This window comes from Ascaphus truei, chromosome 13, assembly GCF_040206685.1.
Source record: "Ascaphus truei isolate aAscTru1 chromosome 13, aAscTru1.hap1, whole genome shotgun sequence".
Taxonomy (NCBI): domain Eukaryota; kingdom Metazoa; phylum Chordata; class Amphibia; order Anura; family Ascaphidae; genus Ascaphus; species Ascaphus truei.
The window spans coordinates 17726138-17750482 of NC_134495.1; the positions used below are offsets into that span (position 1 = coordinate 17726138).

At 45.3% G+C, this 24345-nt stretch overlaps 1 protein-coding gene and 1 pseudogene across 3 annotated transcripts in view; both read left to right on the forward strand.

Moving 5' to 3' along the window:
- Nucleotides 1-12205, forward strand: part of LZTR1 (leucine zipper like post translational regulator 1) — a 57970-nt gene extending 45765 nt beyond the window's left edge. For 2 of the 3 annotated variants that reach the window (XM_075568718.1, XM_075568720.1), the window contains 5 exons: nt 268-417; nt 1792-1897; nt 3336-3416; nt 6034-6120; nt 10365-12205. In XM_075568718.1, coding sequence (XP_075424833.1) covers nt 268-417; nt 1792-1897; nt 3336-3416; nt 6034-6120; nt 10365-10481 — 541 coding nt within the window. In that variant the 3' untranslated portion in view covers nt 10482-12205. The remainder of the gene's footprint in view (nt 1-267; nt 418-1791; nt 1898-3335; nt 3417-6033; nt 6121-10364) is intronic. The other variant, XM_075568719.1, reaches the window with a different exon arrangement.
- A 7464-nt stretch (nt 12206-19669) lies between these two features.
- Nucleotides 19670-24345, forward strand: part of LOC142465236 (solute carrier family 12 member 6-like) — a 25093-nt pseudogene continuing 20417 nt past the window's right edge.

Genomic DNA, 24345 nt, shown 5'->3' on the forward strand with positions numbered 1-24345 from the left:
CGCCTTGCTGCTGATGGCAGCTTGTACAGTAAGTGGATCTTCACTCGTCTCCAATGAGACATTGATGGCTTTGCATGTAAATAGAAGCCAGTGTCTCGGGTGTGCATCACCTCTCTGTGCGTCCCCTCTCTGTGCGTCCCCTCTCTGTGCGTCCCCTCTCTGTGCATCCCCTCTCTGTGCGTCCCCTCTCTGTACATCCCCTCTCTGTGCATCCCCTCTCTGTGCATCCCCTCTCTGTACATCATACCTTTCTATCTATCACTGCAGCTACTTTGAGGCGATGTTCCGCTCGTTCATGCCCGAGGATGGACAAGTGAATATTTCAATCGGTGAAATGGTGCCAAGTAAACAGGCCTTCGAGTCTCTGCTGAGATATATCTATTACGGAGAGGTGAACATGCCTCCTGAAGACTCCCTGTATCCTTCTGTTATGTGCAGTGAATATGTAGGTCGTATGTGCATTCCTGGTAAGCAAAGTGCAGGGACAAATCCACAGCCGTTCAGAGATATATCTGAGTGACTAGCAATGAAAGTAATAAAATGGGCCACGTCGGTACATCTGTGCTCGCTTCTAACTAGTGAGCTAATCTGAATGTGCTGAACACGCGGCTCGGACATCGAAGGCAGCCACATATTCCCTGGAGTTAAACTGTTTTTTACAAGCAGACGCTACATTCTAGTTGCAAAAATGCTGACCTTTGAAGTCGGAGAACACAGAATGAGATCCATTCCACCTTTTATGACCTTGAGATGTCACCTTGAAGACCTCAGATTAGATTTAAAACCCCATCTCTCCTCCCCTCCTCTATCCTCCCTCTCTCTCTCCCCTCTCCCCTCTCCCTCTCCTCTCTCTCTCTCTCTCTCTCTCTCTCTCTCTCTCTCTCTCTCTCTCTCTCTCTCTCTCTCTCTCTCTCTCTCTCTCTCCCCCCTTCTCTCTTCCCCCCCTCTCTCTTCCCCCCCCTCTCTCTCCCCCCCCTCTTCTCTCCCTCTTCTCTCTCCTCTCCCCTCTCCCCCCTCTCTCTCTTCTCCCCTCTCAAAAATGTTAAGAGGATTACAGGCATTTGATACGATTTAGTATTGGGCTCAGAAGTATGAAGACTTCCTGTTGTTGACCCGTGATATATTTTGGTAACTTGTAACTGCTGCTAGTTTTTCCCCGCTGTGTACCTTATAGGCCGTATATAATGAGATACCTTCCGCTGCTGGAAGACGCATTGCAGCCTTACTCGTCTTTGCAATGGACACAACTGTTGTGCTTTTTCTGTAACAATCTGCAGCAACCTCGTCTACTCCCCCACACAAAAAACAATGTACATCGCCTTTCTTTTTACCCCCTTCCTGTCCCTTTCCTGCTGGATTTGGCAATTTCACCCTTTAAACCTGCTGTAATTTGCTGAAACGTCGCCTCCCATAACTGCTGACATCCGGACACCTTAGGCCGCGCTTATAGTGTTGCCGACAGCGGCGGTGACGTCACGCTGCGGTCGCTGGAAAAATCAAATTGACTTGGCTTCCAGCGATCGCGACCAAGCCGTCGCCGCGTCGCTTCTACTATAAGCGCCCGTGACGGCGGCAATACATTTGTTTTGCCGCGCCGTCGCCGGCACTATAAGCGCAGCCTTAAAAGACCGGAGGTTGCCATGGTAACAGTTGATGGCAGGGGTACCAAACCTTGTGCCGAGATGCAAAGCAAGCCGTAGATGTGCAGGATGTGAGGAGCCGAGTTGCTGTGTCTGTTCGTGGGGACTGATTCACAGGAGATGTATATATGTTCCCTAACTGGCCCCCTAGCTACCTGTTCTCTGCCCCGTATTACTACGGCTTCTTCAGCAACAGACTGCAGGCGTATTGCAGGCAAAACCTGGAGGTGAACGTGACGGTGGAAAATGTCCTTCAGGTAACACAACCAATACAGTTGCTGAATACGGCACCCGGAACAAATGAATGGTATGCACGTGGGATTCTCCAGTGGGGGAAACACTTCAACGCGGCACAAAAGGATAGAGGGGAAGTTAGCCGTGTGCCGGGCCTCAATGGTTATTAGTTTTGGCAGCCTCAGGCACCTTCATGGGGAGTGCCTCTTCTGTTATTAGGAGAGGGGGGCAAACCCTTCCTGCAGGGGTGGCCAACTCCCGTCCTCAAGGGCCACCAACAGGTCAGGTTTTAAGGATATCCCTGCTTCAGCGCAGGTGGCTTAGTCAGTGACTGAGCCCACTGATTGAGCCACCTGTGCTGAAGCAGGGATATGCTGAATACCTGGCCTGCTGGTGGCCCTTGAGGACAGCAATCTCATACCCAACTGAACATTGATTTTAAGAGAACAGCCAATCTTAAATTGAGACCAAATCATACATTTTCCCATTCCGCCAGTTATTTCTAAGGGTCAGCCATTCTGTCTCCCATTTGTATCGATATAACAAGTTATATTCTAGTTTCCGTCTTCTGATATGACGGTCAGGTTTTCAGGATATCCCTGCTTCAGCACAGGTGGCTGTCATATTGGCTGAGCCTCCTGTGCTGAAGCAGGGATATCCTGAAAACCTGACCTGTTGGTGGCCCTTGAGGACTGGAGTTGGCCGCCCCTGACTTCATGTGTAGGTGGGAAAACCTGATGACAATTTTTTTTTATTTTACATTTTGAAATTGGTTCAATAAGGAAATGGATTAGCTGCAAATCATGAGACAAATGGGAAGCTTTACTTTGGGAGAGAGAGGCTGAAGCAGCTGTCTCCGGGTTCACGGTCCAAAAAGCAAGTCTGCGGTGTCTGCCGCGGACGCTGTGTGTGTGTGTGTCCATGCTTCCTGATCACGTGACCGCAGCTTATGCCACTGCCAGAAACCTTTAGTCTTGTTACATCGGTACAGCACTGCGTTCTGCGCACTATATTGTAATTGTGGCGCGTGTTTAGTCGTCTTTATATGAAGTGGCGGTTATTATAAAAGGGGATTCCACCTTTTTATTAGTTCTCCCCTCAATATCCCTTATAAGAACCTTACAGCCCTCGTCACTATGACAGGCAAATATAAGCCATCATGTTGTGTTTGACGTAAACTTCTGTATATTTGAGTAGTTTGGTCTGAAACCCTATCCATGCACAGAAATACGCAGGCGTAATATTAACATGATGTTGATCAGGGAGAGTTTTTCTTGGAGGGATTGTACAGCATTGTCTCTTCAAAATGCAGCAACCCAGCTACTGCTTTTTAGTTTTGGTTGGATTATTTTGCAGTCCTTTTTTGTTTTAGTGCGATGCCGTGTAAAAGCTGCCTTACCCCTTTCATGGGAAGACGCGCGAGAGAAGCATTTCTGACTCGATTCTATTTCTTCTTCTCAGATCTTGGAAGCAGCTGACAAGACCCAGGCCGTGGAGATGAAAAGGCACTGTCTCCACATCATTGTCCATCAGTTCACCAAGGTTGGTGGCGTCTTTTCTGGGGCTGCGGGGACCTGCTGCCCTCCGTTCCATGCTGTTGGAACCCTGCTAAGACTCCTCTCTAGACACTGCTAACACTCCGCTTTCAATGTTTCCCGCTGCTTCCAGAAGGGTTCTGTGTTTCCTTCTGTGTTCTCCAGCGGTTCCCATTTTACACTCATGATGCTGAGACGACTCCATCTTCTTGATGGCGAAGAACGCTTGATTTGAGAGAATTTGGGATTTATGACACACACACACGGGAGAGGGGTTTTCCGGCGTAATCCTTAGCTTTATTAGTTTGCCGTCTACTGCATTCAACACTACACACTTGACACTTAGACCAGGCGTGGCCAGCTCCAGTCCTCAAGGGCCACCAACAGGTCAGGTTTACAGGATATTCCTGCTTCAGCACAGGTGGCTGCCAACGGCTGAGCCACCTGTGCTGAAGCAGGGGTATCCTGAACCTGACCTGTTGGTGGCCCTTGAGGACTGGAGTTGGCCACCCCTGATTTAGACTAGCCTGTCCTTGTTAGCGAGCCAATAAAGGTTCAGGGACAGGGAGAGGTGAGGTTTTTACCTGTGTAAACTCTTGTTGAACACACACACACACTGTAAAAATGCATGTACGTTTATTTTTTCCCTCTCAACAAACAATTGTCATGAACCCTTTAGCTGCCAGAAGGGCATTAGCCGTGAGAGGGTTAAACATGCCACTAGTATTAATTCACGTTAGGCCTAATTGGGATTCTCAGCTAAAGTTAGGTTTGGACTTCATTAATGGCTCCAATTAACGAACAATACATTTGCATTGGGTATAATAAGAAAGGGCCTTTTCCATCGTCTGTGCCTTATTTTGCATCTATATACACGTACGCTGCTGTCTTCGATTTAACAAGTTCCAAATGGGTCTGTGCTTCCTGATATCATCTCGCCATGTCTTACTGCCAGTTTTATCTATTAATTCCCACGCAACAATTAGCGAGCCCCAAATGACTTGTAATTACTGTTCAGGGCCACCAACGGGATAATTGGCACCATTTCGTTGTGGTTGTAGTTTGATACAGCTCAACCCCCTTATAACGCTGCGCTTGGGGTCCAAAGAATCACATCGCGTTATAAGTGGATCGCGTTAGAAATACAATACAATTGTGTGCATTGTACAATAAAGTATTTAAGACACCAATAATCGTGCTGTAAAGTATTCATACATACGACAATTGGGAGCCACACTTGCATCGCGTTATAAGCGGATTCGCGTTATAACGGGGTTGAGCTGTATAACTTTAAATCATCTCCCCTAGGACCAGAGTATACTAGCAGTGACAGGTTTAAGGGTTGGTATCTGGGCGATTTATGCCCTTTCTACCACATTCTGACACCTATAAATGTTTTTTAAAAGTTTGTTTGTAAACCCCTGTGACCTGAGATGTGGGATGGCTTTGTTTTCCGCTGGCTTCTTCCTTCACTGTGTGTTCAACAAGAGTTTGCACCGGCAAAGCCCCCCTCTCTCCCCTCTTCGCCTTATCTTTATTGGCTCTTAAAAAAAAAACCCAGGATGGGATCAAAGTAAGCAACAAGAAAACACTTGATTGACAAACATTATCCCATGCAGAGACCCCTTAAAAATTACAATTTGTCATTAATTTCCAGCAAAACGCAAGAACCCCAAATCTTTGTTTTTACCACTATTAGATCAGCTTAAGGAATGCTATCAGATTAAAATGTTGACGAGTTGTTTGGTCGGTGATGTTGGATGGCACATTTAATGCTTCTGCATACACACAGTTGTCGCATCCGAACACTGCAGTAATGAGCTGGGTTTTTCACTTGGCCCCTTAGAACAGCGCTGTTTTTCGTTTTATCTGTCTTGTCTATTTCATGAGACCCAACTCCAGTCCTCAAGGGCCACCATCAGGTATTGGGGATATCCCTGCTTCAGCACAGGTGGTGCTGTCTTCGACTGAGCCACTGATTGAGCCATCTGTGCTGAAGCAGAGATATTCTTAAAACCTGACCTGTTGGTGGACTTTGAGGACTGGAGTTGGCCACTCCTGTTCTATTATTTTTATATTTATGTATTTATTTAGTAGTGTTTATTATGCCTTTTTTCGCTTTTATTCGTTTATTTTTGCGCTGCCATTTGCCTCACTTTCCTCTTTAAATCGGAGTGGTGTTAACCCTTTCTTGGGAGTGAGATGCGGTATTTTATATTACCTGAACTGAGGAGTCATTCAGAGACTATCCATGGTCCCCCGACCACCGGGGGGGACTCACTGGGTTCCCGAGATGCTTGCCCACAGGGGCATAGCCAGGATTTTGCCTAAGGTAGGACATTTTGGCTTGGCACCGATGTCGTAGGAAGGATGTGACATTGCGCCAGTGCAGTCTGTTTATACTCTGTGTCATTATATACTGCAGCCTGAGTATAACAAGACTCCAGGGCAGTGACCTGCCACGGCCCTGCCCTGGCTGCTCCCTTACTTGACCAGTGGACACAACATGGCCGCCGGTCAGGCTTTCTCCGACGGCCAATAGAAAGCTGCAAAGTCATTGGGAGGCAACGTCAAGACTTATCCACTGTGCGGCCATATTTGTATTTTTGTTGTGTCGCACACAGGCACAAAAAACTACAAATATCTCGGGAACTGGAGGGTCCCCGGAGGCTCGGAGACCACGGATCATCTCCGGGGGATCCCCAATTCAGGTACATTTAAGAACAAATATTTGAAGGTGGGGGGGGCTGCTACTTTAAAGGGGCAGTCCTGCGCAGCAGGTTAATAAAACGTGTATTCATTTTTAAATAACTTGTCAGTGTAATTTTGCTTCCTTAGAAGAGTCGGTCACTCTTTTATCTGTTTTTACCTATTTTCATCCTGTTCAAATTTGAAGGTGCCCCCTTTTCCCACGGATCTGCTGAATTCCAAGTGTCTCCATGACTTCTGTTTCTGTTTGGCTAATGATGGCTTTGAAATCACTATACAAACAATGGACAAAGTGCAGCCAACAATTCGCCTCTAGTTTTGAGGACTGACAAACAGTCTTTTCACCAAAAGATATTCTGTAAATAGTGCAACAACCAAAAATCCCCTCTAATGCTTTTGTTTACTACGGAAAAGTGAAGTTAAAAAATAAATAGCTATATTTTTCAGATGGTTTTTAAAGAAGGTGTCATTTAACCTGTTAAACATGTCATTAGTTAACGGTCATTCAAGGAGGTACTGCCCCTTGTAGAGGCAATCCAAGCCGGCGGGGGGTGGGCACATGGGGGCAAAAGATTGCTCACCCCTGGGTAAGAGGGAACATTTGTTTGAAGTAAACATTTTGCTGTTTTCAGGAACGATTTGTCAAAGTTTCAATTCCACGTTGCTGGCCCCCCCAAAAAAACAACCTTTTGTAAAGAATTTATCAATCTAATCGGCTTCTTAAACTAATCTAGCCACGCTAAAAGCAAATATTTTGCTGCTGTTTCTTTTTTTTAAAATGAATTACAAAATAAATCACATTTCTTAGGGGCCTCTGAATGGAGAAGGGTTTGTCAATTAAGGGTTTTCTTTACCATATACCACCCTGTCCTTATCAGAGAACCAATGAAGATGAGGAGAGTGGGAGAGAGGGGGCTCTGCTTGTGCAAACTCTTCTTAATCACTCTGTGACATCACACAAAAGGGAACATCGAGAGGAAATTAAACCCCTCCCAAAACTCCGCTCACCATATCTACAAACGAACTTAAAAACAAAAATGACTTGTATCTACGTGTGCCTTACAAAAAGGCACCAATTGCACCCATCCCTTCGGTATGTCACTGGCATTAGTACACTTTGCTCCAAGGAGGGGCTGCATTTTTTAAGTTGTTTGACGGTTTAAGGAAGACAATTACACTCTTAAGGTGTTTTCTGCAAACTATCAGGAATTGCTTCTTTAAATAAATAAATATTTTGTCCCTCTGGACTAACGGTGGACATGCATCTCTTGTGTTCCGGTTGCACAAATGTTGAGCAGAGAAAATGGATCCATGCCATTATTCCCCATTCTCTTTGCTTTAGTCCCGTTACACATAGGAATTGATGGCAGGTGGTGGCCATTTTGTCTACCCGATACCAAATACGTCCTATTTGGGCTTGCCATTTTATTCTGTATTTTGGATGCATTTTAGTCTATCGATGGCCCTTTTAAACGCCTGCTTTTAGTTGTATCCCCCACCTCTGCTAAAAGGCTGTTTTATGCATCTACTACCCTTTCAGTACGTCAGTACTCCCTCCTGTTTCGCCATCCAGCTTCATTGCAGGACCCTTGTTCCTGCATTCATTTTTCTGCAGATAATGCTTCCATTCTCTGCCTTGTTGACACCCCGAATACCTGTATAGCTGAACGTCTCTGCCTCCATCCTTTCTTCCAAGTTGTACCATGTTATTAAAGAAGCAGGGTACCGATTGGCACTTGTGTTGGAGGGTTACCGTTTTATCATCTCTGAATACATTGCTGTACTCTATACTGTGGATCTCTGTGCATTTCCACAATGTGGTCCAATAAAGCCATTATGTATCTCTCTCTGTCCTATTTCTGTATCTCTCTCTGTCCTATTTCTGTACATAACACATTTATAAAGTAGTGGATGACCTGGAGGAAATGTGGTGATAAGTTTCAAGGAAAGATACTACCTTAAACGCAGTAATTCCCTGGTTTCCAACCTTTGTTTTGGTTAAGGAACCCTGTGTGAAATTCTGAGGAACACCCAACCCTCTCTAATGGCGTGTCTGAGATCAGATGCAGTGTAAGGAAACCCCAACCCTCTCTAATAGCGCTTCTGAGATCAGATGCATTGTAAGGAACCCCGACCCTCTCTAATAGCGCGTCTGAGATCAGGTGCATTGTAAGCAACCCCAACCCTCTCTAATAGCGCGTCTGAGATCAGGTGCATTGTAAGGAACCCCAATCCTCTCTAATAGCGCGTCTGAGATCAGATGCATTGTAAGGAACCCCAACCCTCTCTAATAGTGCGTCTGTGATCAGGTGTATTGTAAATTGTTCTGTATTTGGCACAGTTTTCAACCCTTTAGGGATGTTCGGGAAAACCAAGTGTTCCTAGGAACACTGCGTAATTATAGCAAAACCGCAGACAGGCATCTGTGCTTCAAGCCACCTCTTAAACCAACAATCCCGGTTTGGACAAAAAAGTACTAATAGCAGTGACGTGTTTTTTTTTTTTTGTTTTTTTTAATAAATATCTTTGTTTACAAGTGAACATACTATAAAACAAGAGTTGACACTTATTCATAATTATATCACATCAATATAATAGATAAACACAGGAAAAGGAGAATAAAACTATATGGCCACTACAAATTCCAAATGCAGAATACATGTCACAGTAGCATTCCTTCTGCAATAGGAAATCAATAAATGGCATATCAGACAGAGATCCTAGTTCACTCCTTTTTTCCCCCCTTCTGTTTGTCAATCACTTTATGTCCATCCAGAACCGTCTGGTTACCAGCAAACCTACGCCTCTATAGCAGTGACATGTTGAATGGGTTGCATTGTTTGCAAACACCGTGAGCTGAGAATTGGGAGGGTGGGATTTCCTCTGGCTGCTTTTTCGTGCAATATCACTGTGTGATGTCACTGTGGGATCAGCAAGCTCCTGTACAGCCAGTCGCCCGCCCCCTCTCTTCCCCCCACACACTCGCACACGCCTCCCCGCCCCTTATCTTTATTGGGTCTCTGATAAGGACAGAGTGGGATAAGGGGAAATAAATTCTTTGTAGACAAACACTTCCCCACATTTACAGGCTCCTTAGAAATTCCATTTTTATTATGCAGTCACGTGTTTGCTATTAGCATGGTTAGATTACAGTAAGGAAACCAATTAGACTGTTTCATTATTTACTAAAAAGGCTTTTTTTTTTCTGACTGGCTACGTGCGAATGGACTTGTAACTCCTGCCCTAGGTGTTTCCCAAATATCTTTTTTACTGTTACAGTTCCGCCACTTAATCTACTGTATATACCCTATATTTTTATATCTATCATCGCATGCATTCTCTGTCTTTCTCTACCACGTCCCAGTGCTGTTCCCTTTCTGGGTGACTGTGCGGAGGTGGAGAGGGAAACCTTAATACACGTGCATAAAATAGGTTAGGGCAACATTGTCAGTTCAAACGATCTGACCAGCTAAAGTGCTGTCCCTGGCAATTTATGGGTCATTTGCTACTGGAAGCCGTTTTTCATTTGTAAGGGCACAGTTGATAATTGCAATGGAATGAGAGAGGAGCGGAGTTAGGCCCGTAAGCAACATGGAAGTATGTTCCGGAGTGTCAAAAACCTGCTCTCCTAAAATATTGTGAAGAAAATGCATATGAGCTTCTCTGGTTTATTAGTTATTTAAAAAAAAAAAAAAATGTACAAACATTCGTAAACCTCAAAAAGTGAATAAAATAAGGTGTGGGGGGCTACAGCGTTAATTAAACATGAAAGCAATCTAAATAAGCCATTGTGATTGGATATCACTGACTTAATATAGTGTCCACGTGATTGATATGAGAGCAACTTTTCCACATCGTACATGTCTTATGAACCTAATGAGCGTTTATACAGCCTGCAGAGGGGCGGCCAACTCCAGTCCTCACGGGCCAGCGACAGGTCAGGTTTTAAGGATATCCCTGCTTTAGTCAGAATGACTGAGCCAGCTGTGCTGAAGCAGGGATATCCCTAACACCTGGCCTGTTGGTGGCCCGTGAGGACTGGAGTTGGCCGCTCCTGAGCCAATCTCATATCCAACAGAAACTGGATTCAAAGAGACCAGCAGATCCTAAAGTGAGACCAAATCGTACATTTTCAGATTCTGCCAGTTTATTTCTACGGTTCGGCCATTCTGTCTCCCATTTGTATCGATCTAACACGTTCTACCCTCATTATTTCCTCCTTTTCTTTCCCCCCCTCCGTGTGAAGGTCGCCAAGCTGCCCAACCTGCGTTTATTAAGCCAGCCTCTGCTCATCAACATCATCGAGTCGCTGGCCAGTCACATCTCGGACAAGCAGTGCGCCGAGCTGGGCTCGGACATCTAAGACCAGCTCGGTTTTGATTCCTTCTTTAAACCCATGTGGAGACGCCCTTCTTAAATGTGTAACCACTCCCCATCGCTGCGGTCTTTAATCCTCTTGCCATCCTAACACGTGGGACCCCCAACGGATGTTTCCTACATGGCAAATGCATGAAGATTATTCCGAATGATGCCTGATACAAATGAGCGACTGTTCTCTTTGCTCTGGATCTGTTCCGAAGAAGCCACAAGATTTCCATTGTCACTCCAGTCTTCAAGCCCTCCCAACAGGACAGGTTTTCAGGATATCCAAGCTTCAGTTTGAAGTTTAAGCCCCCCACCACCCCCCTACCCCACAGGACAGGTTTTCAAGATATCCCCTCTTAGCCACCTGTGCTGAAGCAGGGACTGATTGAGCCACCTGTGCTGAAGCTTGGATATCCTGAAAATCTGACCTGTTGGGGGGTGGGGTGCTTGAGGGCTGGAGTTGAGCACCCCTATATACTACACACTGAAAATGCCTCATCCCCCATGTTCATGCAGCAGCATTGCATCTTTTATTAAAATGTAGTTCAAAGAAACACTGCGTGTGATACGTTTTTATAGCTCAATATTGAGTATGACTAAGCACTTTCATCGAGGACTGAAACCCCGATAAATGATGATTGGGGAACCCAGAATTTTTTCCAAGTTTCTGTATTTAATGTCCTTGATTCCAAATGAAAAGAAATTGGCCTTTGCCTTTCAGAGAAATCGCTGTCAGGCATTTTCTCTCCTGGTTTCTGTCATTGTTCCAAATAAAATATTGCACATGTTGTGAAACGCGCAGTGGTCAAGGATACAAGATATTTAATCATTTTACAATTATTATTTTCATATCGTATTCATGTTTGAAAGCCACACTACAGGCTGCATTTTAATGTTTGACATGATTGAAGCAGGGGGTCTCCTGATCTGAGCTGCGTTCATTTCAGGTCCGGGCACCCCCTGCTTCCCGAGATACCTCCGTAGCGGTGTCGCTTTCTGCAGCTAGGGAACGTGTGTGTGCGCGCGCCCGCCTAACACTATGGCGGCTTTAAATGTCCCACGGGCCAATGGGAAGCTGACACATCATTATTTGCGGCTTCCTATTGAAGAGCGTGACCGGGATATTTAAACTCCGCAGAGATACCGGCACCCTTGTACTGAGGTAAGTATCTCAGGAAGCAGGTGGTCCCCGCAGCTGAAACTAACACAGTTCAGCTCCGGAAACCTCCTGCTTCAATCCTGCAATACAAACATGATTATCATTTTAAACGCAATGCATCCTGCTTTGCTGCTTTCCTAAATGTGCATTCCCTTTTAGGCATGGTAAAAATGCACTGTGAAGTCTTCTAGATCCTGTGTATTTCTTGTAATAGTTTAATTGCAGCCATTCAACGTTTGTGTCTTATGGGTCATGTTTATGGTGGAGGCGTCTGTGATATTTCCCTCTGCCATAAGCTTTCTCATTATTAAATCAGCTGGATGGTTTCTGCACCTTGGATACTGAACACTCATTAAACACAGGGGAAGCAGAGAGAATATATATAAAAGCAGCATCTAAAACACCCTGATTTGTACTTGTGGCTTTTTTCAAACTTGTTCCAATATTGTGGTATTGAAATAGGAAATATGCTTGTGTTATACCTGTGACGTAAGAGGTGAATAAACCTCTGAAGCTATGTTACCATAAAATACAAATAAAGGTATCTGCGATATTATGTACGATTTGTTATGTTGTTGTGCAATGCTTTACACAATTGCTTTCTACCAGTTTTTTGTTTTTAATATTACAATTATTCCAGGGGTATTAGTACTAGAGCTGGGCGAAAACAGTTTTTGCTGATTTGGATCCCACTCTGAACATCCCGTTCCTTTGGTCAGCAGATCAGTCTCCAAAAGGCGAGAGACTATGGCCCGGGCCATAGAGGGGGGGAGCCGTGCTGCACCGCGCTGACGCTGAGGCTCGCCTGCAGAAGCTGTGCGATTCCATGCACATACAGGCGAGCCAGCGTCCGCGATCGGAGGTGGGGGGAGACTGAGGGAGGCGGGGCAGTGACGTCGCTGGGCCAATCGCCCGCGACGCACTGACGTCAACATCACGGCGCCGTGACGTTGACGCAGCCCCGCTCTCATTGGAGGTTTTCAGCCGACAGCGCGCTGAAAAACAGCTTGGCGCTCGGCTGAAAACTCCAAAGCCTGAGCACGCCTGCGGACGCTCGCGCGAGCCCCCCCTCAAGGCATCCTCATTGAGGATGCAGGGGCCCAGCGCTGAGCGTCCGCACGCCTCAGCACGGCCTGTCCTTCTATGGACTCGGCCTTTTCCAACAGGCGAGAGACTTTCAATTTATTTAGTAGCGTCTCCAGTTGTGTATGTATATATATATATATATATATAGAGAGAGAGAGAGAGAGAGAGAGATCCTCAAATGTCCCTCTTAATAAATGAAGGATACATGAAAAAGGAGCACACCTGTGGTACGCAGCTGGGAGATATGCTAATGGCTATGCAAAGTATATTTAAATTGGTTTCATCCCACACTTCCTAAAAGGATTTCCGTACCAACTATTTAGAGTTGATAATAAGCCTAAGGCACCAACCTAATGACTGGAATTGTGTCTACAGGACTAGAACCCTTAACCACTGCTTGTCTAGGCCACCGCTCTAGTAGTGTGAGCCTAAGCAGCTGATAGGTTGCAGTGCACACTGTCTACTAACAGTATACTGTGCCTCCAAGAGATATCTAGTTTGTTGATGTATAACCTTGAAAAGATTTCAAGCACAAAGTAATAATATGTACTCCGGGTTATGAGTTGCTGAGGCCAGGTGAGATTAAATACTGTAAAACAGGAACGAAGAAAAAACAAAACGGCACACAGCCAAGGGAGTAGGGTCCAAAAATAAAATTAGTTTTTGCAAAAATAGCTTAAAAAAAAAAAAAGGAGGTACAGGGATCTTCTACGCGTTTCGTACACGGTACTTTGTGTACTTTACTTGATAAAGTACTTTTTGTGTACGAAACGCGTAGGATATCCCTGTACCTCCTTTTTTTTTTTAGCTATTTTTGCAATAAACGTATTTTATTTTTGGACCCTATTCCCTTGGCTGTGCGCTGTTCTGTTTTTTCTTCGTTCCTGCATGTATCTTTCCCAGCGGCTGACACGCCACCAGAGAGCCTCCTGAAATGACGGAGAGCAATTCTTATACAAGGAAATCGTGAGTAACAAGTCTTGTTGAACATTCATTTGAAGACACCCCCGATGAGGTTTTAGAGGAGTGTGGATTACCTCACCCATCTTGGGCCTCCCAGGGACATTTGTCCTATTATTCAAACCATTACTCAGACTTGCCACCTTCATTTCAGGACTGTGTTCATGAAGTTATATAAATGTTCTTCTGTATTGAATTACCCCATTGTGGCACTCTCTATTCATAGTATATGTGCAATATTAATTGTGTATGATCCGGATGCTTGAGCACCCATTGCTATTTTGTCTAGAGATTAAATAAAACACAGGTTTTCTGACACACACAAGTAAAAACAAAGTGAAGCACCGCAAATAAAGCAGAAAGTAATATAACAATGTGAGCTTGTGACTTGAGTTTGTACTTCTAATCTTATAAATGATGAAGACAGTGGGCCATATTTCAGTGTTCTGACATAAGGCACCTTCGGTGCTGAAATACATTGCAGCCTATTCAAATCAATGGACTGTAAGGTGTCATCCTGTGCCAGTAGGTGTCTCATCGCAGAAGACTGCTCATTAGTTATTCTTCTCTAGTGTAGCTCACACTGCTAGAGCTGTTGTCCTGAACAACAGGTTGTGTGGGTTCAACTTCTGGTCCTGTTGAGTCTGACACCATACCCCGTATCAAGGTGTGTGACATCCCCCCATGCCCCCTACTACTAATATGGCTGTTGTATGCTGAGTCCCACTCTGGGTTGCTATGGGGATCCAAACGTCACACGGGTATTTGAGAAGGCTAGGTTCCAGGAGGACGAGAGGAGTCTCGGGGAGAGTAGATCAGTAATGTTTCTAAAGTAATAGTATAGACCAGCCCCCCCTGTTTTATTATGTTGTAGATAGGGTCAGTACTCGTTAAGTTGGGATACCTGCAAGAAGGAATGGAATCCTGAATAAGTAATGAAAAAGAATACGGCGCGCCATAGAGGGCCTCAGGAAGGAGGGCTCCCGGCAGACCAGCACTAACCACGGATCGGCGCTAATATTCCTCATCAGTCTATGGAAGTGGCAGTTCCCAAACAGGCAAAGGGTATTGGGTCAAGTAAGAAAAGTCCCACCAGGATTTCCGTAGGGGCCCAGAGTAATCGGATTAATACTGATGATGGTTCCGAAGCAACATAGGGACCGGGTCCCACACATACTCAGCAACTAAGTAAAAGTACCTTCATGTGAGTGTTGAGTGTCACTGATGGAAGAACTGTATTCATGTCCGTCCATTATAAAGTACAGTTGTTAATGTGTATGAGCGGTTCCGACACGAATACATGACGGTTGTACTGCAAAAGTTTCTGGGGCCCATTATTCCACAACCTTGTAACCTCATCGCCCAGCCGCCCGAATCCAGCCCCCTGAGTCACGGTAACCCATGCGGAGTAACCAGATATAACAACAAGTATGTGTCTGTTAGGTAGCACTCCACGTCAGTGATAAACACAAATATAAGGTGAATTTGTGCACGGAAGCAGGGTGAACCTCTGTATCACCCCAATGTGAATAGAGATATATACATATGGCCCCAGCACACAACAATAGACGCAATGAACAATAGTCAATTGGAATAAGTCAAAAGTGTATTTGAAAAATTATTTAAGCAGCTATACATGGCACCCAATAGCAGGGATGGAGACAACCTCTCCTGTAGAGACAACCACACCAAGGAGAGAGAGGGGTGGGAAACAAGGGGAAAAGAATAAAAACACAAAAGGGTGAGAAAAACAATATATACGTACAATACACGTAATGGATGGGGGTAATAAAATAATAGGGGGGCAACGTTAATGTTTCGGGGCCATAGACGCCCCTTCTTCAAGCCCGATCCCACAGATGTAATATAACTGTGGTACTTCCCTCAAATATATCTCAATGGAAACAGCCCAGGAAGAGCACAATATGCTAATACAAAAGAAAAGATGGTTCTAAGCACCTAAAGCGGGCCCTTTCTGAGGGATCGCTGGCAAGCCACCTATTAGCATAAACCAAACTATAGCTAGTGAAAGCCCAAGCATCAGACAGCTAGCTGTGTGCTTCAGATCCCCTTGGATCAACTTTGTATCTTTTGCACTTTCTTACCTTGTCTGTATGATCACTTTTCCCCTTCTCCTCAGATTATACTTATATATTCATTTATCCTGTATCGCCTGTTGCACCTTATTGCATTGTTACTGCCACAATTTTGTCAACACACACTGTTTTTTTTCTTTTATTAGACATACGTGTCATATTTCTTTATTGGAGTGCTGGGAACACTCACTGAACCTTACATCTACCTACAATTAGGTTTTGAGACTGACCCTTTTACCCATTAAACATGTCACTGTCATTAGGTCTCTTTGGTCCTAAGTGAGACTGACCCTTTTACCCATTAAAAATGTCACTGCCATTAGGTCTCTTTGGTCCTAAGTGGGACTGACTCGGTAGGTGATGTGACCATCTGACATCTGGGAGAACAGATTTCTGAAACAGTTTCATTGCTGAAGTTCAGTCATTGTAAAAAGAGTCATCAGCTTCAGGATAGAGGGAGAAAATGATCCCTATGGTTTAGTCATCACATCATAACGCTGTGTACACAATAAGACAACCAGGACTTCCATAATCACAGGTTACACATATTCCATCCTTTTATGATTAGCTGACCCTATTCACATTGTGGGGATACGCCCCACTGATAGCTGCATACGGTAAGTTTCAATGGGTTCGAATGTTATGAGGGGTCCGAATCAGGAGTGCACTGCTTGGACCATGTGGACCATGGATGAAGGTGTTGTGGTCCCTTCCGTTGTTGCCTCTGATGTTTCAATCTGACATCATCTGATTGACGTTGATGTATTCCTCGTATTTCTGGAAGCTGCGACGTTCCTTGGTGAGGACAGAGGAGCGACGTTGACGAGGATCCTGAGCAACAGGAGGACAGAAGAAGCTGAGAACATCCTGACAGTGCGAGATCTGAGAGGAGAGACAGGGAGAAGGTGACAGAAGGAAACCCCAAAACCCATAGAGTCTCTGAACTCCAAATCAGAGCGACACACACAGACATGAGTTGGACACCTCTACGACTCTATCAATATGGGTGTCACCCTGTGACTTAGCTGGTTCTTCTGGATGCCCCTGCTGGGTGGAGGGGTTAGGGAGCCTGGTGCAACGATCCAAAACACAGCCATTGTATGTAGAGATCTGCAAGGTGTCACTCCTTAACCCCTCACTTTCCAGAAACATCTGCAGAGCCCCACTCCTTAACCCCTCACTTTCCAGAAACATCTGCAGAGCCCCACTCCTTAACCCCTCACATTCCAGAAACATCTGCAGAGCACTACTCCTTAACCCCTCACTTTCCAGAAACATCTGCAGAGCGTCACTCCTTAACCCTTCACCCTCCAGAGACCCCTGCAGAGTCACACCTTACCCCTTATCCTGATAGAGATGCAGACCATCGCCTGTAACCTCTCTTTGATTGGAAATACATGCAGAGCATTGCTCCGTAATTCAGTCTCCAGAGCACATAAAGTTTTGACACAAGACTCACACACCAAATGAATGTATGTGTATTCACAAGGATTTGAGCAGGACGCTGCATTCAAATGTACTCAGGGTAACACTGCGCTACACGCAGCAAAACCACCAGTGTTTATTACTTCACATGTTATTTTTATTGTTAGTATAAAATATACACACCGACATATTAGCAAGCTCAACCAGACGAACAAGAAATATGGGGCGTGCTATATCCAGGCAAATGTGGAACAGAATTGTGATATTTTCATTTTGCTTCTCTTTGCGTTAACACATAGGTTCTCAAGACCACCCAACAGGTCAGATTCTAAGGATATCCCTGCTTCAGCACAGGTGGCTCAGTCAAAGACTGAGCCACCTGTGCTGAAGCAGCGATATCCTGAAAACGTGACCAGTTTGGGTGTCTTGAGGACTGGAGTTCAGAACCCCCTGTGTTACTGTATCAAGTTCTTTTGTCCACATTTTGCCCGAAGTGTGTCAGCTTGGGATTTAGCGAGCGTCAGTGTGAGAAATGACGATGGGGTCGATACACAGATTGTAGTGAGATTTATCCCATTCTGCGTCACTGTGCGTCACTTTTTTATCGTGTAATTGCGTCAGAACAATTTGTCGTCTGATGAAATGTTACCTTTTGTCTCACACCTCGGAAGCAGACCCTACAGCGATCTGTCAAATTGAAGTTATCTTGACACATCATCCCAAGAATTGCATCCCAAATAAAATTAACATATACTTAAAATAATTTTTTTTTAGAATTAGTATTTATATGAAATAAGTAGAAATAGCCGTGTTAGTGCAAAGTAAATTAGTACTACAGTATTAGGTGATACCTAATACTAAAGTACTAATTTACTCTGCATTATTTAAATGAAAATACTAGCGTAAGGTACAATATACTCCATCTAAATTATTGCTTCCTTTGCGCAGTATATGAGTTTATTGCGTGAAAGGTTTCCTAACTTTTACAGGAAGGAGGGAAAGAGAAGGATTAATGGTTTAGGGCAGTGTTTTTGAATGGGTTCCTTGCATCCCTAATGGGTTCCCTGCAATTTTCAGGTCATTTGAAAACTGTACCAAATACAGAAGAATTTACAATGCACCTAATCTCAGACGCGCTATTAGAGAGGGTTGGGGTTCCTTACAATTCATCTAATCTCAGACGCGCTATTAGAGAGGGTTGGGGTTCCTCACAATGCATCTGATATCAGACACACTATTAGAGAGGGTTGGGGTTCCTCACAATGCATCTGATATCAGACACACTATTAGAGAGGGTTGGGGTTCCTCACAATGCATCTGATATCAGACACACTATTAGAGAGGGTGTGGGTTCCTCTGAATTTCACAATATAATTATAGGGTTCCATAACCAAAAAAGGTTAAAAAAAACCCCACTGGTTTAGGGCTTTGAAAGACTACATTTCCCAGCATGCTCTGTATGTCAGAGCAATGGGGCGGGTTTGTTGTGCCTTGCCATTGCCTCAGTTGTGACCCCAGGATTGGCTGCAGCTATGCATGTGACCATGTGCTGGGGGTGGGGTGTCTGGTGTGTGTGTGTGTGTGACTTTATACTTAACCCCATCACTGCCTGTCAGACAAGCCTCAATGTTTTAAAGTTTCCAAGCATTTCTTTTAACCCCATAGTTTCCACGTATTGCAGGTATATTTCTTGCTAATAAATAAGTGGAATATTAAATACATTTAAATAATTTAGCTTAAGATATGTTATATATAGGGTTTATATGTAAGGCTGCGTCCCCGCTAGCGCTGACCGCGCTCATGCTTGATAGTGGTGACGCCTCCAAGCATGAGCGCCGGGTGTCCTGTCTATTTTGCAAGCGCGCGGGGGTGGGGGGGGGGGGGCATTGGGGGCATGTTGAGCGTGCTTCAAACTGTCTTTTTTTTTGTCTCCCCAAGCGCCAAGCTTGGGAGAGCGCGTGCGCACCGCATGAGCGGGGACGGGACAATTGAAATAGCAGGGACTAAACTCGGCAAGCGCCGCGTGCTCAGCGCTAGCGTGGACGCAGCCTAATGCGGCGTGATCTCCTGGCTGCAGAGTATCAGGGACAGGCTCACACAGTCCTGGGTGTATATGTAATGTAGGGTGACTTCCTGGCTGCAGAGTATCAGGGACAGGCTCACACAGTCCTGGGTGTATATGTAATGTAGGGACAACCTAAATCCCCTACACAATTAGGATCCCCCCCCCCCCCCAATAGGGACAGGTTTATCTTGTCCTGGGCGCCTCTCCCATTGTACCCCCCTTCCTTCCCGGTGTGGCCAGCTTGGCAGTCCGTGTGTGACCTCCCCGGCAGTGACAGGGTTAAGTGACTAGGAAGCGGGGCTCCTCCTACATCCTATGGGCCGGTCCTCAGCCTGCCTGGGCCCAGTCTCTAGCTGTGTGTCTGTGGGCCAGTGTCTGCCTTGCTGCTGCCAGCCATGAGTGTGGGGGGCACAGAGGGTCCTGAGGACCCCGCCGGGGAGAACAGCGTGGCGGGACCCCCCTTTAACCCTTTCCTGCACGAGTTCGAGCCGGAGGGGTTCTGGCAGAAAGCCAGGGTGAGTGTGAAATGGGGATAGAGGGGGGAGAGGAGAGGGGGTGGTGTTTTTTGGGGTGAGACCTCAGCAGTAACCCTCTCTGCAGCCAGGTAGCAGGGCGATTAACCACTTCAATGCCAGGGGGAGCAGCGCAAAGGGGCCTGGGTGCAGTGTGCAGAATGTCAGGTGGCTGTCATGTTGTGTTTTTATAAATGATTCACAATGCGTCTGTATAGGTGTATAGGGCAGTGTGTGTGTATATACATAGAGAGAGCGAGAGAGATACACATATGTGTGTGTGTATACACGTATCTATGTATAATATATATATATGTGTGTATATATATGTGTGTGTATATATATATATATATATATATATATATATATATATATATATATAATATATGTGTGTATACACACACACACACACAGACATAGACGTGTGTGTATATGCGAAGATATACATATTTGTATTGCAAGGCTATTTTGCTAGAAACAATGTAGTGATTGTGGTTGGGGTACATACTGTTTAAGACATTCCCCTGTTCACGTATTTTCTGTAGTTTACATATAAATGTTTGTTTAGGGCATATATTATAGGTGTGTGTGTGTGTGTGTGTGTGTGTGTGTGTGTGTGTGTATATATATATATATATATATATATATATATATATATATATATATATATATATATATATATATATATACACACACACACACATATAAAATCTTGGATATTAACTTTTTCTCTGGGTATGTGTGTGTGTGTGTGTGTCACTGTGCTTCACTCATCTCCAGGCTCTGCCACAGGCTCTCACTGTCACTGTGCCCTGGGCAGTATCTGTCTGTCAGGTATCCAGGCTCTGCTGCTGTCTCTCTGTGTGAACTTGGGCAGTGATCTATGTGTGTAGTTATACAAAGGATATATGACTTGTATCTGCGCTCTGCCGCTGGCTTCCTGTGTGACCTCATTCTATCTATCTCCCTGTGTCTCTGTGTATGGGAAGCCGTGCAGTGTGAGGGGTTATGGGTAGGGTGACCACATTTTTTTTCTTATTGAAAAAAAAAAACGGGACAACTGTTGCATATGCGCAATCGGCTCTTGCCAACAGTGCTTTTGCGGTCGGCTTGGGCCATTCGTGCTTTCGCCAATGTCAAACAAAAAAAAGGGACGTTTTGGCACTTTTTAAAAAGTCGTCGGGGTACAATGCCAAAAACTGGGATTATCCCGGTGAAACCGGGACAATCCCGGTGAACCGGGACATCTGGTCACCCTGGTTAAGGGCCGTGCGATCAGGATGTGGCTTCTGGCCTTCTGTCACCCTGACAACTTATCCATATTTGTGTGTCTCTGTATGAGGCCTCGTAATGCTAGTGTGTAACCATGGAAACCAAAGCAACACTGACCCCTCCCCCCCACTACCTGTCTGACCCACCTCCCTCTGCCCCCCACTACCTGTCTGACTCACCGCCCCCCATTTCTCCCTCTCTCGCAATTACTATTCCAACCCTATCCCTAATAATTTAATAATCACTACATTTTTCCCTGGCAGCAAACGGGTTGATTTTGTTTTGCTTATTACCATTATATGAGCCGGGCACTCCCAGGTTCTGATTGGCTCATATCTCCCTTTACTAAAAGGTAAACATTGAGCGATTTATCTGATTTGTTATTTTCGCGCTGGCGCTTGTTATCAGAAGGCCCTTATCACTGCCGAGTTTTCACTGTTACTGACAGGTGTGAAAGTGCGATCGGGTTTTGATAAACGCCGATATCCGGATCCTGTAACCTCTCCTGCAGCCGGACAGATAACCGATAACATATTATCCCAAAAGTCAAAATGATTCCATTGATTTTAATTCACGTGACCGTCTTTTGCACCTTTTTAAAATATCCATGTATTGCTTATGAAATTCTTAGCCATGGGACTGTAACAGTAACTGGGAGAGGGGGGTAAGAGTATTTTCTACCACACCTCTTTATTTGAAGTTCAATTATTTAGATCTTAATAATTTTTTGCTTAGGGTTCCAGCACCTTTTTCCCTACAAAAGCTCCATTCATATGTCTCCATATAACCCGTCCTATTGCACCCTATAATCCCTCCCTATAACTTCTCCTATGTCTCCATATAATAACCGCTCCCTATAACTCATCCTTTGCCCCATATAACTGCTCCCTATAATTTTTTTATCTTATTTATAAAAATGTTTTAGCAGGAAGTAATACATTGAGAGTTACCTCTCGTTTTCATGTACAGTATGTCCTGGGCACAGAGTTATAACAATACATGGCTACATTAAAAGAAAAGTGTTATACAGTCAATTCACAGACATTTCATGGACAGTTAGAGTTGTATAATTGGGTGCAGGGGATAAAGGGCTGGTGAGTTTCAGATTGAAATAGAGAAGCTTTAACACCACCAAACATCAGTGAACTAACAACCTTTAGCTGCCCTTCGGCTGTGCCAAAGGCTATCCGCCTTTGGGGTGACGCAGATGTACACTGAAGGGGTTCAGATTGAATGCAGCTGCGAATTCAATGTTCTTTGTCTTCTTGGCTCATCAACATTCCAGTGTGTGTGTGTTTGTGTGTGTGTGTGGGGGGGGGGGGGAGTTGATCCACATAATTCCTCCTGTCTCCAAATAACTGCTCCCTATAACTCCTCCTATTACCCCATATAACTCCTCCCTATACCTCCAACTATTGCCCCATATAACCGCCTCCCTATAACTCCTCTTATTGCCTTATATAACCACTCCCTATAACTCTTCCTATTACCCCTTATAACTTTCCCTATAACTCCTCCTATTACCCCATATAACCCCTCCCTATAACTCCTCCTCCTATTACCCCATATAACCCCTCCCTATTACTCCTCTTGCTTTTCCTAGTCCTTTAATGACAATCTGATGGAGGTGCGGGGAATGCTGAGAGATTACATCTGTCTCTAAACTTCAGTTTAACACCAGAATCCCCTTTCACACACAGACCCAGAAGCCTGTCTCTTGCTATGTGACTTTCCCTCTCTCTCCCTCCCTTTTCCCTCTATTTCTCTCTCCCAGGCCAGGCTGTGTTTACCCTATAATCTAATTGCTGTTCCTCCTACAATCATTTACATACCAAGTCTTTCCAGCTCAGCCCGGCTCTCCTGTAACCATTTCAATGCCCCCTTCTCTGCCTCCTAATCCCAGCATTAGACCCTATATCCTCACGGCGCCCCCAAAGTACACCAACCCCATTCAGAGGGGCCACAAAGGTCTCCAGGACTCTGGGGCTAAAACCCCAACATGACAGTGACAGAGGGCACATGCACTCCTGTAATCTGTGCTGCGATGACAGTCCCTTTTCACAGACGCTGTCCTTTTTTCTTGTGTCTTGTCCCGTACGCTACGCTCTGTCCTTCAGTCTGTCCCTTCTAACTGTGACTGTCCCCTTTCCTGTCTGTCCCCTCTTCTTAATGTGACTGTCCCCTCTTAATGTAACTGTCTCCTTTTCTGTCACCCTGTCACTGCGACTGTCCCTTTTCCTCTGCCCCCTACAGAATTCGGTACTGGGGGTGGGTCCTCATGAGCCGGACTGCGCTATTTTATGGGTTCGGTGACGCCCGGTTCCCGAGATACTTACCGGTTAAGTGAATGGTGTTATTCCTGGGTATTTAAAAATGGCTTCCACGGTCACCCAGTAAGATGGCTTCCTATTGGCCGGCCGGGAAGGGGCGGCCGTTTTTTTATTTTGTCATTTCCTCGCGAGTGTGAGTGTCTCGGAAAACCAGGCGGCTCCGGAGAAGGGGACACTCCGGTACAAATGCTACGGGGATGGAGGGAGACGGGGCAGGGTGACAGAATATGGCACTGTCCCAATTTAGGAGAAGGGATATGCAGAAGGAGGGGACAGTGACAGCAAAAAAGGGACTGTTATGGCAACTGCAGGTAAACGATAAGGGAGTCACGGGAGCACAGGTGTCGGTGACATGGGGTCCTATAATGTTGGGGGGTTAGCTACCGATTTCAGTGCCAGGACATCTTGCTGATCCATCGTAACGGGGGTTGGTGTAGTTTGGGGTGATAGGTTATGATGCTGGGATCTAGATGGGTGCCTCAGCAATGCGATTGTAAGAACTTGCGCTGTGCGGTCCATGGGTATTTGGAGTCCTGGCTACAGCCCAAAGAAACAATGAACAGGATGTGCACACAGATCCCAGAGACCATAGTATAATAAGGGACACATCCTGCTCCCCGCGTCTGGCCCTGTAATGTCACAGGGCAGGCGGCTGATGGGAGTCGCCTTTTATTTGGGAAAACTCGTCGGGTCACATTCCCTGGCTTTCGTTGGCCCTTAAGTGTGGGCGGGGCCTGCAGGGCATTGCACTTCCCCTGCTGAGTAGACCTGCAGGGCATCACTCCCCAAATCTCATGAAGTTGTAATGAAAGAGCCAGGCATTGAACGCCTTGTGGAGTATGTTTAACAATGTGGGATATGTTTAGCTTGGTATAAATTACAATTTATTTCCCGTATTCTTGGATGTCACTGCCGTGTCCTCCTGTGGTTTTCTGCCTCCTCCCCACCGCCCCCTCT